General features: G+C 39.1%; 1 protein-coding gene across 3 annotated transcripts in view; it reads left to right on the plus strand.

Moving 5' to 3' along the window:
- The window catches only part of abcc5 (ATP-binding cassette, sub-family C (CFTR/MRP), member 5), a 60,753-nt gene extending 39,061 nt beyond the window's left edge, over nt 1-21,692 (plus strand). Inside the window, exons 15-29 of one of the 3 annotated variants that reach the window (XM_017351905.3) lie at nt 1,382-1,585; nt 2,416-2,559; nt 3,993-4,089; nt 5,620-5,804; nt 6,148-6,294; nt 7,901-8,030; nt 9,350-9,632; nt 9,730-9,916; nt 11,425-11,514; nt 11,620-11,809; nt 13,343-13,502; nt 17,253-17,331; nt 17,545-17,658; nt 18,203-18,367; nt 20,484-21,692. In XM_017351905.3, coding sequence (XP_017207394.1) covers nt 1,382-1,585; nt 2,416-2,559; nt 3,993-4,089; nt 5,620-5,804; nt 6,148-6,294; nt 7,901-8,030; nt 9,350-9,632; nt 9,730-9,916; nt 11,425-11,514; nt 11,620-11,809; nt 13,343-13,502; nt 17,253-17,331; nt 17,545-17,658; nt 18,203-18,367; nt 20,484-20,585 — 2,277 coding nt within the window. In that variant the 3' untranslated portion in view covers nt 20,586-21,692. 3 annotated transcript variants of the gene reach the window in all.
- The last annotated feature ends 937 nt before the right edge of the window (nt 21,693-22,629 follow it).

Consider the following 22,629-nt stretch of genomic DNA (forward strand, 5'->3'; position numbering starts at 1 on the left):
GATGGGTTAGGGTTAGGGTTAGGAGGCTATGATGGGTAAGGGGCGATTGAGGGACTTTGGCAAGGACTCCAGGGTTATACCCCTACTCTTTACAAGAAGTGCCATGGGATTTTTAATAACCACAGAGAGTCAGGACCTCGATTTAACCGAAAATCGGTTAATAAATTACTTATCCGAAAGATGGTGCTCACTGACAGTATAGTGTCCTATCTATTCCGAGCTCTTCCCCGGAGAATCATCAGTCTACAATGATCACTTATTGGCTCCTGTAGCAGAAGACGGGGCTTCATTCGCCATATTGATCATTACACTTTTCCTCATTTAAAACTACACAAGGGACATGTGTGTGTTCAAAACTCTGATATTTCCAATTGTTCCAAAGACTATAGAAGTGAAGAGACGGGATTAAAATTATTTTCATTTGCGTTCCAAAGATGAACTGTTTGGAATGGCAAGAGGACATGATATACTGTATTGAAATACCGTTGAAGTCAGAATTATTAGCCCGCCTAAATTATTAGCTCCCCTGTTCATTTTTTCCCCCAATTTCTGTTTAATGGAGAGCAGATTTTTTCAACACATTTCTTAACATAATAGTTTTAATAACTCATCTCTAATCACTGATTTATTTTATCTTTGTCATGATGACAGTAAATAATATTTGACTAGATATTTTTCAAGACACTTCTATACAGCTTAAGTGACATTTAAAGGCTTAACTAGGTTAATTAGGTTAACTAGGCAGGATAGGGTAATTAGGCAAGGTATTGTATTACGATGGTTTGTTCTGTAGGCTATCGAAAAAAAACATAGCTTAAATAGGCTAATAATTTTGACCTTAAAATGGCTTTTAAAAAATTTAAAACTGCTTTTATTCTATCTGAAATAAAACAAATCAGACTTTCTCCAGAAGAAAAAATATTATCAGACATACTGTGAAAATGTTCTTGCTCTTTTAAACATCATTTATGAAATATCTCAAAAAAAAAATAAAAATCAAAGGGGGCTAATAATTCTGACTTCAACTGTATAATACTAACTCTTTCTACCTGAGCTACGAATAGTATTATAATATGCTTATTTTCCTGGAAACTGTTATTAAAGTCCATATGAACTGGGTGAGCTTTGACAGTTAGTCATGTTAGTCACGCCCAATACCTCAGACAGACGTCATTAGAGAATTTAACAGGAAGTGCATTTTTTACATTTTAATTTTAATTTCAATTATTGTTTTTAATGACATACACAAATGAACTGTTCACCACAAAACTAGCAATGTGAGCTAACAAAATCACACGGTTAGTTTTGATTTACTTAGTACTTTGTACTTTAAATGTATAATTGGGACAATTTTAGTAAACATTGTGATTCTCTCTGTCAGATTGGAGAACGTGGTGCCAACCTGAGCGGAGGTCAGCGGCAGCGGATAAGCCTGGCTCGAGCTTTATACAGCAACAGAGGCATTTACATTTTGGATGACCCTTTAAGTGCTCTGGATGCACATGTGGGAAATCACATTTTCAACAACGCCATTAAGAAGCAGCTGCGTGGAAAGACCGTCATCTTCGTCACTCATCAGCTACAGGTACATTAGAGAGATTTTTTTTTTTGAGCCATGTGAATGAACCGTTGTTACATTACCGGGTTTCTCAGCAGCAGATGTCATCATAGTGTGGTAAACTCAGAGAGCAGTGAATGGAAGAGTACAACAAATACATTTTTACATTTCAATTTGCTCATATACAGTGGGGGAAAAAAGTATTGAACACGTCAATATTTTTCTCAGAAAACACGTTTCTAAAGGTGCTGTTGAATTAAATGTTTTACCGAATGTTTGTAACGACCAAAGAAATCCATACATGGAAATAAAACAAATCTATTTAGTGTACAAATAAAGTTATGTGCAATAAAATGAAATGACACAGGGAAAAAGTGTTGAACACATGAAGAAAGGGAGGTGTAGAAAGGCAAGGAAAGCCCAGACAGCAGCTGAAATCTCTCAGTAGTTCTTCAGCAACCGTCTGCCCTTCCTCGGTGTAAATGAATATGAGCTGCTTCAGTCCAACATCTACATTAACAAGAGGATGAAGATGAAACCAGGGTGGACATTTCAGCAAGACAATGATGCAAACACAGCCGAGGAAACGCTCAGATGCTTACAGAGAAAGAAAATCAAGCTGTAGAATGGCCCAGCCAATCACCTGACTTGAATCCAATAGAGAATTCAAAATAAAGATCAGATTTGATAAACGACACCCACAGAACATCAAGATTTTTAAACTAGCAATGCATGTGACTTCATTCTCCATATTAGAGTTTTCTTTAAAAAAAAGCCTTTGATATATATAAATATGTGAAGGTTTGTGATTACTGTGTTTATGACAATTTGCTAATTTTAGCCTCTTCTATTGTCAGTATCTGGTGGACTGTGATGACGTGATCGTCATGCGTGACGGTAGCATCACAGAGCAGGGCAGTCATGAGGACCTGATGAATGTGAATGGAGATTACGCCGCCATGTTCAACAACCTTCAGCTCGGAGAAACGCCCATCATCGAGGTCATTATCGCCTTAGTCAGACAAATAATCTTTTATTTACCTGCATGTCATGACAAACCACAAGCACTATTGGAACTGCTGTAGTTTGATGGTATACAGAGGGGGAAATAAGTATTTAACACTATTTTTTCTCAGAAAACTTGTTTCTAAAAGTGCTGTTGATTTGAAATTTTCACCTGATGTTGGTAACATCCAAATTAATTCATATATGCAAATAAAACAAACTAATTAGTTTACAAATTAAGTTATGTGTAATAAAATGCAGTGACACAGAGAAAAAGTATTGAACACATGAAGAAAGGGAGGTGTAGAAAGGCAGAGAAAGCCCAGACAGCAGCTGAAATCTCTCAGTAGTTCTTCAGCAACCCTCTGCCCCTCCTCAGTGTAAGTTAGTATTCACTGCTTCAGTCCAACATCTACATTAGCAGGAGTATAAAGGTAAAACCAGGGTGGACAATTCAGCAAGACAATGATCCAAAACACAGCCGAGGAAACTCTCAGATGCTTACAGAGAAAGAAAATCAAGCTGTGGAATGGCCCAGCCAATCACCTGACTCGAATCCACTAGAGAATACAAAATAAACCTCAGATTTGATAAACGAGACCCACAGATCTATCAAGATTTTTTACTCTGATGAAGTCTGTGAGAAACTCACGCCAGAGCATTGCATGTGATTTCATTCTCCATATGAGAGGCGTCTTTAAGCTGCCATCACCAAAAAGGCTTTTACATTAGGTTTTAGTCTGCAGGAATCAGAAATTGCTGAGACTTTTATTTCAGTATGTTGATGTACTTCCACCTAAAACTGAATATTGTGTAGGGGAGTGGGGCTCTTTTGCACATCATTCCCTCATAGCAAACTAACGGTAAAAGGGGTGTGGTTATGAATACGAGCATTTAAGTTAAGGGCATTTGTTTGATCAGGAGATTTGACCTCAAAACAACATGTGTTGATCCATTTTGGCAGAAGTGATAAACGGCAAGCTATGAATGTTTATATTTCCTAAATGCACACACTCGCTTACAGATTAACATGTTGATACTAACACATGAAAAACTTTCATTTTGATCTCACTGAGGCTTTAAAATTGCACTGAATTCCATAATATGAACAAAACAATAATCAAAATAGAGATTTTGTGACTCACAACAGATTTGAAATGAGAGAGATTTCATTTGAGCTTGAAGTGAAGTTGTCGTTTGGCTTTTAAAACAGATAGGAAGATGTTGAAACAGTTCAGAGACAGTTCACCCGAAATCATTGTCGTCATTTCCCGTCGTGTCTTTCCAAACCACTTGTGACTTTATTTCTGCTCTTTAACCCAAAAGGAGAAGTTATGAATGCTTATTCTGCTTTTTTAGTCAGCTTTGGCAGATACACACAGATGAACCTGAAAGTTGTGATTCAGCAGGGTTTTTTTTGTCATCTCAGGTTCCGAATAAGAAGTCTGGGAGCTCCCTGAAAAAACCCTTGGAGAAGAGCAAGGCAGGATCTGTCAAAAAAGAAAAATCAACCACCCAGGGCGATGGTAAATTTAATCGTTTTTACACTTAACCGCATCGATTAAAGCTCCTATTATGGGTTTTTAAAAATGACCTTCCATGCAGTGTGTAATACAGCTGTAAGTGAAGTGAATTATCCAGCTAAGGCAAGAAAGTGTGCCGTGTTTAAAACTATTGATTCATCTATAAAAGAGTCAACTCAGTGGTTCAAATGAATCGTCTGGGCAACGAATCTTTAGCTATATCAACACGGAAATGAAGCCCTGCCCATTTGCTGCAAGCACAGACGCGGGAAAATTGAAACCACAGGCCCCGCCCACAAACACAGTAGCAAATCCCGGTTGAATCATGTGGTGAAGACGCTGTGCTCTGAAGTTTGAGAGAAAGTTAGTGTTATTCTCTCTACCCAAAGATGAGGCTGTGAAGAGTCAGTGGATGAAGTTTATTTTTGCAAAAATACCTCAGCATTACAGCCCCGGCCTTGTGCTGTGTTCCTGTCATTTTTCTGACGAGTGCTTCAGCAATCTACACGCTTACAACAGAGTATTTGTCGACCGTTTGTTAAAGAAGGATCAGAAAAGACTATTAATGTATGGGAGCTTGACAGGTACTTTACAGTGCACAGTTCATGGATCAGTTCCTTCCTCCATTTCACAAGTGTAAGTAACTTGATAAATTTAGACCAATCAGCACAGATTAGCATCACGCTTTGGAGGGTTTTGGGAACAAATCGCTGAACAAATATATGGTTGGGATAATTAGGTAAAAATAAATGCATATTATAAGACAATGAAAGTGTTTTTTGACTTTGCATGCATATCAGCCTGTTGTTGGAGACCCCCAAAACCAAAATATGACCTTTTATAACGCATAATAAGGGCTCTTTAAAAGCACAGGCTTTCTCATTCAAATTAGAAAGATTATTTTTCAAGTTATGAGCATCACAAGTCTTTGTACTAGCTTAAAATATAGTTTTGGTCATCATTTAATCCCCTCACACAAGCCCTCTTCAGTAGTTTGTTGTTCTGTGTTCAGTTCCATCTCAGTTCATTTCTGACTGTTAAACAGCAGTGTGGTTCAGTGCTGACACCTTGTGGACAACATAAGTAGTGCAAAAACATTTTAAAAGCACATGTGGCTTATGTGTGTGTGTGTATGGTTAAAGGGATAGATCTTCCAAAAACGAACATTCTGTCATCATTTACTTTCCCTTGTGTGAAACCTTTACTGATTTCATCCATCTGTTGAAGACAAAAGAAGATATTGTGAAAATGTTGTAAACCTGTAACCATTGACTTCCATAATATCTGTTTTCCTACTATTGAAGTCAGTGGTTACAGGTTTTAATCTCGTTTTTCAAAGTTTTATTATCTTTTTCATCTTCTTTAATGTTTAAATAAATAAATAAAAAACTCATAAACCACCTTAGGGTGAGTAAATAGTGAGTACATTTCATTTTGGGGTGAATTTGGGTACACAGATATTCTGGGGAGCACAAGCACTTGAGCTTATATTGGAGGTATAATTACTCTTCTTCATTTCTGTGCTGTTTTTAGGTCAGCTGATGCAGGTGGAGGAGAGAGGGAAAGGCTCGGTGCCCTGGGCTGTGTATAAAGTATACATCCAGGCTTTAGGAGGCTGGCCCGTCTTCCTCTTCATCCTGGCTCTCTTCATCCTCAATGTGGGAAGCACAGCCTTCAGCAACTGGTGGCTCAGCTACTGGATCAAGCAGGGCAGCGGGGTAAGAAAACACAGAAAGGCTTGATTTCCATGAGACCTGAGATGTGTTTAAATATTTCATGTACTTGTGAGCTTGCTTTGTGCCGCTTTTCTTTCTTTTTGAAGTTGTTACTGTTAGTTTGGCTTCACAAAACAAATGTTACATTTTAATAATGACTCTCATACATTCGTTTAATAACTGGAATCATGAATGTGAAATACAGACACAAAAGTTAATTGAAGTATCATTATGTTTATTATTTATAAGTATCATTCTTTTGTGCCTTTCTTTTAAATGCAGAGTGTTGTGAAATGAATGTGAAATGGCCATTGGTGATGTTTGTGAATGGTTTGTTGCTCAACAGAACACCACAGTGCAGGTGGGCAACAGTTCAGTGCTGAGCGAGAGCATGCGAGATAACCCTCTGATGCAGCACTACGCTGCCGTCTACACCATGTCTATGGGAGTCATGCTGCTCCTCAAACTGCTGAGAGGCATTGTGTTTGTCAAGGTGAGATTTTGCATCCTGTCGGTAGTTTTATAGTGTCTATAGCAGGGCTGCACGATAGTGGGAAAATATGCAATGTTGTTGTGAGTCATATCAGGATAACGATATTTTTAACGATACTTTAAAAACGATATTTTATCAGCAAATAAAAAGAATCATTTATTTAATGATCATACTCTGTTAGTGTCTATAGCAGGGCTGCATATTAGTGGGAAAATATGCAATGTTGTTGAGTGTCATATCGCGATAACGATATTTTTTACAATATAAATAACTATAAAAACAATATTTTATCAGGAATTAAAAAATATTCGTTTATGTGATGATCATACTTTATGGTGTCTCTAGTAAGGCTGTACAATAGTGGGAAAATATGCAATATTGTTGTTAAGTGTCATATCGCGATAACAATATTTTTTTTGATACTTTAAAAACGATATTTTATCAGCAAATAAAAATAATAGTTTTTGTAATGATCGTACTCTATAGAGTCTATAGCAGGGCTGCACGATAGCGGGAAAATATGCAATATTGTTGTTGAGTCTCATATCATGATAACGATACTTTTACAATATAAATAACTAAAAATGCAATTTTATCAGCAATAAAAAAATATATATATGTGGTGATCATGCTCTGTAGTGTCTCTAGCAGGGCTGCACGATAGTGGGAAAATATGCAATGTTGTTGTTGAGTGTCATCACGATAATGATATTTTAACGATACTTTAAAAACGATATTTTATCAATAATAATTACGATAATTTATTTAATGATCATACTCTGTAGTGTCTATAGCAGGGCTGCATATTAGTGGGAAATATGCAATGTTGTTGAGTGTCATATCGCGATAACGATATTTTTTACAATATAAATAACTATAAAAACAATATTTTATCAGCAATAAAAAAATATTCGTTTATGTGATGATCATACTTTATGGTGTCTCTAGTAGGGCTGCACGATACTGAGAAAATATGCAATATTGATGTTGAGTCTCATATCACCATAACAATATTTTTACGATATAACTAACTCTAAAAACTCTATTTTATCAGCGATTAAAAACATTATTTTTGTGATGATCATACTTTAGGTGTCTCTAGTAGGGCTGTACAATAGTGGGAAAATATGCAATATCGTTGTTAAGTGTCATATCGCGATAACGATATTTTTTACAATACTTTAAAAACGATATTTTATCAACAAATAAAAAATAACAATTTATTTAATGATCATACTCAGTAGAGTCTATAGCAGGGCTGCACGATAGTGGGAAAATATGCAATATTGTTGTTGAGTTTCATATCATGATAACAAACTAACTTTTAAAACATTTAGACTTCAAAATGCCATGAATGACTTTTCTCTCTTGTCTCATGGCATTACTATTTATTTTCAGTTCTATGTTCAGCTAACAGCACCTACTGGCGAGGTGTGGATAAGCATAGTAAAGGCCTTCTCTGATCGATCAGATCTGGACAAACAAGCTATGCATGCAGCACTCAAATTTAATTCAATTCATTGCACTTCTCTGCGATATGGATATTGCATATAAAGTTGCTATGTCAAAGGGAGGGCTCCATGTTTTAATGGACCTTTTTTTCCAGGGTACTCTGCGTGCTTCCTCGAGGCTCCATGATGAACTTTTCCAGAAGATTCTTCGCAGTCCAATGAAATTTTTTGACACAACGCCCACAGCTCGCATCCTCAACAGATTCTCCAAAGATATGGATGAAGGTGGGACCTAATGGAGGAATTGAATATATCCTTAGGGTGTTATTTGTTGACCAAATCTCTAATATTTTGTTCTTGTGCTGGTAACTTGAATGGTTTTGGCCTGTTGTAAGTTTACCATATTATTAATGTTTTGTGTAGTGGTTTGTTACACTTGTGACAGATATATTTGCCTTTTAGAAAATCAATTTTCTCCAACATTAGAAGATGTTATGCTTACTCTTTTATATTTACATTCTTACCTTGACACAGTAAATTTCAAGAAATTTCACATAGGTTGCACCTAAAGTATAATATAATGGCTTGTGATAAATGTTGCAAAATATTTTTACTGTAAATAACAGTTTTAGGATAAACTTTTTAAAATTCAAATCACAAGTAGGGTGTGGTTTTAAATATTCATTCTTCAAACGAATAAGACATTAAATCATTCATTCACCAGACTCATTCAACTGAGCGAGTCATCAATTCATTCAAATGAAGGATTCACTGAATCATTTAATTATCAGATTCATTCAAATAGGTGAGTCATTGACTCATTCATTCAGCTGATTCATTCAAATGAGTGAGTCACTGAATCATTTATTTAGCAAATTCATTAAAATGAGTGAGTCATCAAACTGTTTATTTAGCCAACTTGTTCAAATTATTGAGGCACTGAATCATTAATTCAGGTGATTCAATCAAATGAGTAGGTAATTAAACCGTTTTTTAAGCTGATTCATTCAAATGAGGGAGTCATTGAACCATTGAATCAACTTTTTCATACAAATGTGTGAGTCTATGAATCGTTGATTAAGCAGATTTGTTTAAATGAGGGAGTCACTGAACCATTGATTCAGCTTATTCATACAGATGAGTGAATCATTAAATCAGCAGATTTATCAAACTGTTTATTCAGCTAACTTATTCAAACGAGTGAGTCACTGAATTGTTCATTCAGCAGATTCATTCAAATGAGGGATTCACTGAACCATTGATTCAGCTTATTCATACAAATGAGTGAGTCACTGAATCACAAATTCATTCAGATTCATTTGAATCATTGAATCATTTATTCCTCTATACTTTTGGAATTATTGTTGTGGGAGAAATAGAGCAAAAACATATAATATTGGCAATATTATATCATAAATATAGCAAACTATATTCTTGTCTTTAAACAGTTGCATAAAATGCATATCACATTTGCAATCAAGCTAATATCCAGGAAAATTATACTTAAATGTCTTTTAATGCTTAATTATACCATAATACTAGTCTACATCACATAGCAAAAGCACTGACCCGTCTTGTGTTTCTGATCTCTTCTTGTCTCTCAGTGGACACGCGTCTGCCATTTCAGGCTGAGATGTTCATCCAGAACGTGATTCTGGTGCTCTTCTGCTTGGCTGTGATCGGCAGTGTTTTCCCCTGGTTCCTGGTGGCCGTCGGGCCGCTCGTCCTCCTGTTTACGGTGCTTCATGTGGTTTCTCGGGTCTTCATTCGAGAACTCAAACGATTAGACAACGTCACACAGTCGCCTTTCCTGTCCCACATCGCCTCCAGCATTCAGGGCCTGACCACCGTTCATGCGTACGGGAAAGAGGACGAGTTCCTCCACAGGTAAATGAGGACGGCGGATCATTTTGCCGTGCTCCTTAAATACGATATGTTTTTGAAAAGACCTCCAGTGCTAGATTTTGTCTGTCTTCTGCTGCAGGTATCAGGAGTTGCTGGATCAGAATCAGGCTCCTTTCTATCTGTTCAGCTGTGCCATGCGCTGGCTGGCTGTGCGTCTGGATGTGATTAGCGTGGCTCTCATTAGCATCACAGCTTTGATGATTGTCCTCATGCATGGTCAGATTCCTCCTGCGTATGCAGGCTTGGCCATTTCCTATGCTGTACAGGTGAGTGCACCATTTAATAAAAAAAAGTTTTGAGATTTTATTTATTTTATTACCCAGCTTTGAGTGTGCACCATTTGGCATAAAATCAGGAAAGATACTCTTGAAACAGGCTTGCCATATAGTTTCTAAACTAACACAACCTAATTTGGATGAAACCATTTATAACTAATGGTATGTTTACAGATATAAACTCACCGGCCACTTTATTAGGTACACCTGTCCAACTGCTCATTAACTAAAATTTCTAATCAGCCAATCACATGGGAGCAACTCGATGTATTTAGGCATCTAGACAAGGTCAAGACGATCTGCTGCAGTTCAAACTGGGCATCATAATGAGGAAGAAAGGCGATTTAAGTGAGTTTCATCGTGGCATGGTTGTTGGTGTCAGACGGGCTGGTCTGAGTATTTCAGAAACTGCTGATCTACTGGGATTTTCACACACAACCATCTCTGGGGTTTACAGAGAATAGTCTGAAGAAGAAATATCCAGCGAGCGGCAGTTCTGTGGGTGCAAATGCCTTGTTGATGCCAGAGGAGAATGGCCAGACTGGTTCCAGCTGATAGAAAGGCAACAGTAACTCAAATAAGCACTCACTACAACCGAGGTCTGCAGAAGAGCATCTCTGAACACACAACACGTCCAGCCTTGAGGCGTATGGGCTACAGCAGCAGAAGACCACACCGGGTGCCACTCCTGTCAGCTAAAAACAGGAAACTGAGGCTACAATTCACACAGGCTCACCGAAATTGGACAATAGAAGATTGGAGTAACGTTGCCTGGTCTGATGAGTCTCGATGTCTGCTACAGCAACTGTGGGATGCTATCATGTCAATATGGAGCAAAATCTCTGAGGAATATTTCTAGTATCTATCCAGTAGCAAAAGGGAGTCCAACCCGGTACTAGTAAGGTGTACCTAATTAAGTGGCCGGTGATGGTATATAAAGTAAAGAAATGAACAAATTTTCATTTTCTGTCAGTCCTAGTTCATGATCATCAAGCTCATTATCTCAGTTCATCACAATCTCATTTAAAGCAACAGTCAGCAAAACAAAATAATTTGGATCAGACTGAAGAGTGCAGCTTTAAAGAGTTATAAACATTTATTTTTGAGCTGAAACTTCACGTGCACACTGTAAGGACATCACACTGCTTTTACATCTTGTAAAAGTGGGCAAAATAGGCCCCTTTTTTAAAATAGTTTGAACTAGATGCTAATGGTCTAATCTGATTCAATAATCTATGCTAAGCTAAGCTAAACGTCCTCCCGCCAGACTCAGAAATCAACTGAATGAATTAAAAAATAGGAAAACTCAACAGTTTACCTATAGGGAGCTTGTCAAATGAGCCTATTTCCAAACAAATGGAGTGTCCTAGTTTGAACTGAAAAATCAAAAGCAGTGTGTAGTACACCTATTTTTCCCAAACCTGGCTAAAAACGGTTGTATTGTCATATAGAAATTGTTTAAAGGATCTAGAATGATAGTTTATGTGATTCGCCCACAGCTGACAGGATTATTCCAGTTTACTGTCCGCTTGGCCTCTGAGACTGAAGCTCGGTTCACCTCAGTGGAGAGAATCCATCATTACATTAAGGTACCCATTCCTGCATTGTTTTTGATAGAAGAGTTTAACTCGACCGACATTTAATCTTAGATGGGTTGAGAACAGAGAAGGTGACATTCAGTTTTTTTGTCTCAGTCTCTGTCTTTGGAGGCTCCAGCGCGGGTGAAGAACAAGGCTCCTCCATCTGACTGGCCTCAGGAGGGTGAGATTGTGTTCGACCAAACAGAGATGAAGTACAGAGACAACCTGCCGCTGATACTGAAGAAAGTCTCCTTCACCGTTCGACCAAAGGAGAAGATCGGCATTGTGGGAAGAACAGGCTCAGGTCGGTCACTCCTGCTTGTTTCTTTCTTTTCTTAAAGGGATGGTTCACCCCAAAAATTAAAATGGACTCTCCTTCAAGTCATTCCAAACCTGTTTGAGTTTCTTTTCAGTTGAACACAAAATAAGTTACTTTGAAAAATGTTAGAAACCTGTAACCATTGACTTCCATAGTATTAAAAACAAATACTATAGACCTTTTTCTTTGAATGCAAAATTACCCATTATGCTTTGCGTGTATGCGCAAGGAGAATGCGAAGAACTTCCAGTCGGCAGCTGATGCGTGTAAACAGTCACATTTGGACAGCTTCGAAACGATAGTTTTAATCTATTTTACCTGCTTTCATCCTCTTTGAACTAATACTGTTGTCCATCAGCTCCATCTCCTGGACTGATCATTTAAAGAAATGCGATCTAATAGGATGGAAAACAGCTGCTGTGAGGCGTTTTCCCCTCGTTGTCAGACGGCATCTTCTGCAGTTTAAATAAAGCCTCGTCCTCGCTAAAGTCAACATTTTCTCTTTATTACAAATATATAACCAGTTTAATAACTGTGACAAAGTGAAATATAGGCTAGTGTCATTTCGAAATGACAGAAAAACACAAACCGTGGTAAAAACAACACACAAAATAAAACATAAACAGCTCGCGATTAGAATGAACAGCAAATCAGCCAGCAGAGGATCAATAACAGACTTTTATTGGTCATTTTTGTAAATTTCACGACTTTCATACCTGTTAAGTTTCATGCCAGTACTCTGGTTTGCTCTCTCTCTCTCTCTCTCTGTGTTAAAGAGCCGCTAAGCTAACAGCTGACAGGCCGGGAACACACACTGTATTTCTGACGGCAGACACGTGAACTAGGAGAACGTTTTTCACGTATTTCTGACGCGCTTGAACCACATGTGACAGATTATAACGGCTTTAACAAACACATTTCTAAGTTGTGTGTCACAAAAACACTCTGTTATCCATTAAAAACAGTATTCAAACCCATTTTCGGAGCGCAAATTACCAGTTGTACACGCTGTAAACGGAAGTTTTTAGCATTCTACCGGAAGACGCTGGTCGCTATGGCGCCCTCCATGCAGCAGCCATGAAAAAGGTCTATATAAGTCAATATTTACAGGTTACTAACAATTTCTTAAATATATTCTTTTGTGTTCAACTGAAGAAAGAAACCCAAACCGTAGCACCCGGAGGAAACCTACGCCAACAAGGGGCGAACATTCAAACTCCACACAGAAATGCCAACTAACCTTCTTGCCAGCGACCTTCTTGCTGTTTGGCAACAGTGCTAACTACTGAGCCACCCGGCCACCATCATTTGTAAAACCTTTGTATTTAAACATTGGGACTCATTATGCCAGCACATGTCACATACTAATCTAAACAGATATTTCTTTGCTCATGAATATGATACTTTTTTTTTTTTTACCCTAAATGACAAAAATCAACATATCTATTAAGCATATCAGGATCTTTATGATGTTCAGTCGTTCTAAATGCTTAAATCTGTCCTTTGCTTGGTCTTCAGGGAAGTCTTCTCTCGGGGTGGTGCTCTACCGGCTGGTGGAACCGTGTGGAGGCTCCATTAAGATTGATGGCGTGAACATCTGTGACATCGGTCTAGCAGATGTGCGCAGCAAGCTGTCAATCATTCCACAGGAGCCGGTGCTTTTCAGTGGTACTGTCAGGTAGGCAGACTTATTTCAGCTGTATTCAGGGATAGCTCTCCCAAAAATGACCAATTTACTCACCATTTACTCTCTGTCAAGTGGTTCCACACCTTTATGAGTTTCTTTCTTCTGTTGAACCAAATAAAAAAACATATTTAAAAGAGTGGCTATTATGCATTATAAACAGTCATATTTTGAATATCAGCCTAACAACAGGCTGATATGCGTGCAGGGTCAAAAAACACTTACATTGTCTTATAATATGTTTATTTTTACCTAATTATTCCAGCGACTCCCATATGAATCATTCAGCGATTAATTTGTTCCCAAACCCCACCTTAGCGTGAAGCTAATCTGCAGAGATTGGTCCAATGACCAGGTGTGTTGCGATTGGTCGACTTCGTTCAGCACGAGACAGAGAGAAACGCCCACCATGGCTTTGAAATAGCAGCCAGAGAGTTTGTGAGAGCCCAATGCAGGAATGCAATAAATCAATGCAGTTAAACACCAGCATTTAGCTCTACTCTTAAACCTAACCCCTAGTAATAATGACACACATACAGTATTAGTCCACACAGTGGCAAAAGCTGAATTTTTATGAAAATTGACTGGGATGTGAGGAACGGCTGATGGTGTCCATAGCAAACAGCCTAGGATCGCCAGTTCAGAGCGCAATTAAATAGGTAAAGAAGCGCGCGTCACATTTTTAACATAGTTTTGGATGTGATATGTGTGCAGCCTATTCAGATTTAACCTGAGATACAGTACAAGCACTGATCTATAATAGATACGTGAATACAAGCCCTGCGGGGCTATTACAGCATATTAAACACTTATTTTGCAGACTACACAAAACAAGGCGTCATTTTAAATACACTTACATGTTAAAATCCGGAGGAAGAAGAAACTGCTCCATATGAATTGTAAAGCCGCCTTTCCACTGTACACGACATTTGGACACGACTGTCGGAATACGCCCCCTTGTGGCAGCCGTACAGTATTTTCAGTGTTGTCGTGCACCACGGGGGAGAAGCTGCTTCTCAGCGGTGTCCGAAATAAAGGACTGCAAAAGAAATGGCCTTTATTCTCTGTGCGTTTACATAGTTTAATGGATGAATGAATACTAGAAATAGACCGCTAAAATATTGGAGGGAATGTGGAGACAACATTAAAAATATATATTTTTATTACTTTCTTACTTACATTTATAAACAGAACAGTTTTTCTTTAATATAGACTTTTTAGAATTCAAAAAATAACCAAATAAACTCCTATTTCTCATCTCGCGCGCACGGACCTGCTTGGACAACACTAGAATACATCATATCCGGTCGGCAGGTCGCATCCGGTCTAGTTGCAGGAGTTCAAATATTTCAACGGATCCGCAGCTAAATTCGGATCCGAATTTTCCGCATACGGAGATGATCGGAACTCAACACAGCTCCTGGACTGCTCTCCATTGGAAATAAATGATTTCCGGTTTGTCGTGTGCAGTGAAAAGGCGGCTTAAAAGTTACTGACAAATTCTGACAAAGTCCCATAGTCTCTGCTGCTCCTTCAATAGCAAACGGCTGACGAATCCCACGCTGCAGCGTAGGTTATTGTATCAAAAATCTTAACCGCACGCGTTTGGCTATTCTGGGGTGTTGTTGTGAAAATTTAATTGAACCCTTTATTCCCCGCAGCCAAATCTTCATCTGTCAGTCGTCATCTTCACATCATGATCAGTCCTGTGATCCCCTGCGCTCCCCTAATGTGTGGAGGGAAAGCGCGTGCACATTTTAACGGAACTGGGAGTGCATATTTGGTGATGTACCGTATCGACGTCGATGCGATCAAACAAAAGATTCAAACCCAACTCGATTCGTTTATTCGACTCTGAGTCAAATATTCCGCTAAAGAATCAGTAGTTTTAAACATGCTGCACTTTTAGATTTAAACCTCAGCTGGAAGTTTTATTCACTTAGAGCTGTGTTACACACTGCATGGAAGCTCATTTTCACAAACCCATATTAGGGGCTCTTTAAGTAAAGCTGAAAACCTGTAACCATTGACTTCCGTAGTTAATGATTGCAGGTTTTCAGCTTTCAGCTCAAAATATCTTCTTTTGTGTTTAACAGAAGAAAGAAACTTGTAGAGGGTGAGAGTAAACACTACGTACACTTTAGCTTAACCAATTCACCTGTACCGCATGTCTTTGGATTGTGGGGGCAACCGAAGCACCTGGAGGAAACCCACACCAACACTGGGAGAACATGCAAACTCCACACAGAAAAGCCAACTTGAACCAGTGACCTTGCTGTGAGGCAACAGTGCTAACCACTGAGCCACCATGCTGCCCTCGCACAAACAATCTTAGTGCTTTACACATTACTAACACATGACAAACAAGAGGCACTTTTGCAAAATTAGGAAGCAGACACTGTTAGAGGAGAAAAGCCAGTTGAATGAAACAGTAAACATGTTTTTTTTGTTGTTGCTATTGTTCAGTAATCCAGTCCACTAATCATAAGCTGCTCTTGGAAAGGTCAGCGGCAAATGGGGCCGAAGTTTAAATTGCTTGCACTGCGTCGCCTTACAAATGGTTGACCAGTGGGAGAGAAAACACAGAGCTAATTCCCTCATATCAAAGAGTTCAATGCATTTGAACAACATTTGAACTCAATGGAGCTGTAACCGGACAGGCAAATAAATCAGATATAGGCAACAAATGGGAACTGGACTGCAAGATGTCGACAATGGGCTTTTTTTTTTACTCTGGGGGAGTTTTTACTCTCGGATTGCATCTGAGTTGCAATTTGTGAACAATCTGGCAAGAAGAAACCTCTAGTTTCCTTGTTTTGAGTAGTTTAACCATCAGAAATAAATCTATATTTTTTCGCATTTTTTTCCAAATTAAAAATACATTTAAAAAATGTATATTTATCAGCTATTATATTAGTTTTTGGCTTCCAAATGATTTCCAATATATGATAAATGTCCATATCCATGCATTTATTACTGTACAAAACTTAGGCCCTGTTTACACCAATGTGTTTTCGTTTTAAATTGCACAAGTTTTGCTACGGTTACGCCATCCGTTCACACTACACTGGAGTTCTCGAGCGCTGAAAGCGGAGCGTTTTGAAAACGCTGGAGAGGCCGTTTTCATTGTGAAACGCTGCTGCTCCGTCTTCAGTGTGGATGAGGAAAAACGGAGACATCTGAAAACGGAGGTGGGACTGCTGAGATTCGCTACCAGATTGGGGCTTTTGTGTCATTGCAAATCCTTCCCTTATTCGTCAAGCCTCTATCACATGACTATAACACATGGCTTTAACGCTACCGGAAGACAGTACTGTAAACAACAACATGGGCACAGAAATGGGAGCGTTGTTTGCACTATTGTCTGTTTTAGGCGCCATTGTGCAGTTATTCATTTGTTACGTTTAGTAACAACTCGACCTCGTCGTCTGTCCACAAAAATACCTCTCTTGCTTTCTTTGCCATCGCGTTTAATGTTCAACCGGCATTTGTTGACTAACAATAACCAAATGCAGAGTGAGACACATGCTTTCTGTTAATACTAGAACGCGCAAGCCCAGAGTGAGCGAATGGTCACGTGATATACGTTTTTGGTGGCGTAGTGTGGACGGAGATATGTTCAGAGACGCTAGGTAAAACGCTAGTGTGGACGTGGATCGTTTTTGATCTAAAACGCTGTTTTAAAACTAAAACACACTAGTGTAAACGGGGCCTTACTGTACTGTTTTTTTTTTCCTCCAACAGGTCCAACCTGGATCCATTCAGCCAGTATTCAGAGGCGCAAATCTGGGATGCCCTGGAGAGGACGCACATGAAAGAATGTGTAAGACACACCAAATCTAGCGTTCACATGTGAAGTGGTTTCAGGTTCCCATCTATAATAGCAGTCCCTCGTCTTGTCTGTCTCACCTAAGGCCAAGAATGAAATTTCAGATTGTGTCTTCAATAACTTGTTGTTCGCATCCCTCCATCTTGTTACCGTTCTTCCCACGCTTCTGAGTCTTTGAGTGTCCTGCATCTCGTCTCTGTTGTTCAGGTGTCTCAGCTGCCTTTAAAGCTGGAGTCTGAGGTGGTGGAAAATGGGGAGAATTTCTCTGTGGGTGAAAGACAGCTGCTCTGCGTGGCCAGAGTCCTTCTCAGACAGTGCAAGGTGAGTCAAAATCCATGTCAAATAAAAATATATAGACATTTTTTGTCATTTCAGGTCCCTCTCCCCCACTGTGTTCTCCTTTGATTATTACTAGTTTTGCCTGCATTTAATTTACATTTTTTTTGAACAATTAATTTTTTTTTTGACTAAGCTCCCATGAAGCGCTTTGAAATGTGCTTTTTTATTATTTAATGTTTGACGTAATCCCAACCGAAGCATGAAGAGAGAGGGTGGGAGATGGTATCCCCTTCCCTTTTTAAAAAAACAGCCAATCAATATGCCTAACATAATCAATATAGTTAGTTTTGATTTCATACTGTACTGTTAAGGGATAGTTCACCCCAAAATTTAATTTCTGTCATCATTTACTCGCCCTTGACTTGTTCCAAATCTGTTTGAGGGATATTTCAGTGAAAATTAACATAAACATCAAATAAAACTGTGCATTTCAATACGGTCTATGGCGCTTTTAACATGTTAACTAGGATCAGCAGAGCAGATCTTTTTAACCCAGTCGTCCACTTTGTTTCCTCTTAATGTTTAGATCTTGATCCTGGATGAGGCCACCGCGGCTATGGACACAGAGACCGACTGTTTGATTCAGGAGACCATTCGTAACGCTTTCCAGGACTGCACCACTCTGACCATTGCACACAGAGTTCATACGGTGCTCAGCTGCGACCGCATCATGGTGCTCAATCAGGGCCAGGTACAGCAAAACCCCTCTGACGACTAGTGTATATGGTCTTTATAGCTGGAAAATATCAGTTTGTGAAATTAATGTTTCCTTTAAAGGGGAGCTATTATGCAAAAATCACTTTTATAAGAGGTTTAAAAGCAGTTGTGTGGCAACAGTCTGTGAATATAAGCAGCTAATACGGTAAAAATGCATTAATTTTACATATTTTATAATCACACTTGAGAAAAACAGTCTGCAGAAACGCTTTGATTGACATTCTCAATTTGTACATGTCATCAAAGGGAGAAAGCCCCGCCCATTAGTGACCATCTCACCCTCATTAGCATAGGACATTATTCTTGTTTTTAAATCTGCCACTATGCTGACACACAGGCATTTGTAGCTCCGCCCTCTTTTAAAAAGAGCACAATCTCATTTGAATTTAAAGCAACAGACACCAAAACACCACATTTAGTTTCTAAAACTTCACACACACACACACACACACACACACACTCCAGAGCAGTGGTCACCAAACTTGTTCCTGGAGGGCCGGTGTCCTGCAGATTTTAGTTTCAGCCCTAATCAAACACACCTGAACAAGCTAATCAAGGTCTTACTAGGTATACTTGAAACATCCAGGCAGGTGTGTTGAGGCAAGCTGGAGCTAAACCCTGCAGGGACACCGGCCCTCCAGGACTGAGATTGGTGACCCCTGCTCTGGAGAGTTATTTTAAACCTTGTAGAAAGCGGCATAATAGGTCCCCTTTAAGGAGCAATATTTGTCCCTGTAATTGATTTTCAGATGCTGTTTTCATTGTACAAACCCGATTCCAAAAAAGTTAGGACACTGTACAACTTGTGAATAAAAAAGAATGCAATAATTTAAAACTCTTAAAAGCTTTTATTTTATTTACAATAGAATATAGATCACATATCAAATGGTGAAAGTGAGAAATTTTTGAATTTCAGGCCAAATGTTGGCTCATTTTGGATTTCAAGACAGCTACACATTCCAGAAAGGTTGAGACAGGTAGCAATAGCAGGCTAGAATAGTCAAATGTACATTTTAGGAGCAGCTGGAGGACCAATGTTCCACTTTTCAGGTCAATTGGCAACATGATTGTATATAAAAAGAGCCTCTCAGGGTGCTTTCACACCTGTGAATCGATTCAATTGTTCCGAAACAGAGATTACAATTGTTACATTGTTGCTCTTGAAGCGGTTCTCTTTCACACTGCAAAGTTTCTAATCGGACCAAAAGAGCTAAAACAAGTCACGTGTGAGTAAACTCTCCTCACATTGGTCAGCATGTCAGGGTTTATTTTGCAGCGTCCTGCTCAGCTGCCAGGAGAGGTGGTGGTTTGGTGGTGATTGACAGGGTGCGCGCACGCGCCGTGTCTGAGGAGAGAAGCGGTGGGGAGGGGTGAGAAGGGTGCGCGACGATGCCTATTTGAGGACCGGGAGGGAGACGCGAGATTACCGGGAGATCATCACTCGTTTGCGGGCATCCGGAGACTCGCGAAACTTCCCGCCATGCTCATAATTCTCTCTTCATATAGCCGTAAGCATATTACATATCCATAAAACACTGTGATATAACCGCGCTCGGATCGGATCGCTTTCTCACTGTAATCGAACCGCTCCAGGGTCCGTTTCAATCCAGCTGAGACCACCTCATTCAAGCGATCTCGGAGCGATTACTTTGGCGCGGAACAGAGCGCGATTGCCCTGTTCACATATGCCAAACAAACCCCGCTAACTGGGCAAACGAGACACGTTCCGAAACAAAAGTGTAGGTGTGAAAGCACCCTCAGAGTGGCAGTGTCTCTCAACAGAGCTGCGATGTCAACAAAGAAACTATCAACACAGTTCAGCATGGTTGTCTAACCGTGCGGAAAATTTGGAAGGATATTTAATTTACACCACTACAGTCATGCTGGTATAAAACATTTTTTGAAGGTATTAAAAAGGTAGTAAGAGGTATTAAATTCAACTCAAGAAGTTCTGTGTATACCCTGCTTTAGCTTAATTGAGCGCATCTGTTAGTATCTGAGCAGTAGTCCATTGTTCTCCTTCAGATATTTTGTTTAAAGCTTCCTCATTTTAAGCCACCTCTTTTCTTTTTTTTTTCAATGTGACCCAGGTGGTGGAGTTCGACGAGCCGTCCAAGCTCTTGGCGAACGAAAACTCGCGCTTCTGTGCAATGCTGGCAGCGGTGGAGAACAAAATCTCTGTAAGAGGCTGAAGGACGTCCGAGCCAAGGTTTCACCGACTCTCCCAAGGACTGAAGGGAAGATTCTCCATTAATATTCCAGTCATTGCTGCTTCAATGTTCCTCCCTCCTGCAAACCTTCGGGGACCTACGGAGGGAGATTATTGTATTTCCATGAAACTCATGGGCTGTCATTAGGGGCATGCCTGTTAAGATGTACTACTCGTCAGCTTCAATGGTTAGGTCAAGAAACACTGATACTGTAATGATATTTACACGACGGAGAGGGGAAATCAGTTTTCATGTAGTTTGATTCATGCAAACTGGTATGTTTCACAGAGTACACATCTCTGTTTATACAGAGTTCTTTTGTACTGATTCTGCTGGTCTTTGTACAGTATGTAATGTATATATACACACATTCAGATGTATCATCTTTCATTACGATTGAATATTTTTGACAACTCGACTGTCTTCAGTACATGTGTAAGTGTTGTCTTGTGACTTGAACCCTAAACTTTGGCACAGGTGATGTTGATGTCCGCAGGATGTTTTACGAGCACTGAGTAGACGGGACTCTTTTCTGATAAACAGTGCTGCTTATTTGCTGTATCCTTGCTCAGCACACCAAGGATTCAGTCTTATTTAGCTAAGAGGCCTTTGTATATTTCTAGCCTGTTTCCACTGTTGACATTTTTGCCTGTTCCTTTTGTTTTCCCTCTTACGTGGTCATCTTTTGCTCTAGCAAGGCGTTTCTCATTTTGGCTTATTTTTGCACTTGAATCCTTCGCCTCTGTAAGAGGTCGGAGATCTTGGTCCCAAAAGAGATGCTCGTTGAGCAGAATCTAATCGGGCCTTTTGTTTTTTCATGTGTTATTATGTTCTTTCACAGCTCTGGTACAAGGAGATAGCGCTGAATGGACCTTCTGAATCAGGTTGTGAGGGTATTTTGTGGTCTGCATAAAGGGGAATCTGATTTTCCCTCATCAGATCCTGCAAAACAACAAAAAACGCGTCGTCTTTTCCATTTCTTTCCATAGCCTTAGCATGATTTCTTAATTGCCTTGTGAAAAGGGTGGAAAGAGAGCTGGAGAGAGAGAACACGCTCTCCGCTGTCTCAATAAATTTATTTTAGGTTTACTCTTTCTGTGTCTGTTTCTGGATTACCGAGAGAGGATTAACTGTAATGAAAATGTGATATCGGACTGCTGATACGCCTAAGACTATAGAAGGTCATTTTAGTAATAATCCATGCACTTTTCTGTTTATTACACAAATATTTGCCACAAAACTACAATATTTTTCAGTAATATAGGCTATTTAGTGTAATCTGAATTGATTAGCTATTTTCGGCTTACTTTAGGTCAAACTATACAAACTAAGCATCTAATTTAACTTTACTTTTAGGCTTTAAGTTGAAACAAACATCAATTTTATAAGAAATCGCACCTATCTTATGAGAAATCAGCCTTGTGAACTCTTACGGGGCTCTAAATCTGCCGGTTTCAGACTATTGAATGACTTTTTTTCTGCTATAGCGCGATTGTGCATTCACAGTGGTTTGAACTGTTATAGAGAGAGGATTAACTGTAAAGAAAATGAGATATCAGACTGCTGATACGCCTATAAGACTGTAGAAGGTCACTTTAGTAATAATTCATGCACTTTTTCATAGATTCACTCTGAAACATCCTGACATTTTTTTATTTCTTTCGATAAATTACTGCAAATGAAAGAATGTTGTGATTTCGGAGGGTGAAGACGTCCCAAAGACAGGTATGGTATGTATTAATTGTTAAAAGATTTAAAATATTACATTCGGATATGTTGTTGAGGAGAAATCAGATGCTTGTGTTTTGAGAAAGTAAATAAGGGGATAATGTACATTTAGCCGGGTGTTCTCGCAGAATAAAGATGGCTAGATGTACATTATCCTGCTTATTACACGGGTACTTGCCGCAAAACTACAAAATAAATTGGTAATATGGGCTATTTAGTGTAATCTGACCTGATTAGCTTTTTTTCGGCTCACTTTAGGTCAAACTCTACAAACTACGCATCTAATTCAACTTTACTT

This window comes from Danio rerio, chromosome 18 (genome assembly GCF_049306965.1).
Source record: "Danio rerio strain Tuebingen ecotype United States chromosome 18, GRCz12tu, whole genome shotgun sequence".
In the NCBI taxonomy this organism is placed as follows: Eukaryota; Metazoa; Chordata; class Actinopteri; order Cypriniformes; family Danionidae; genus Danio; species Danio rerio.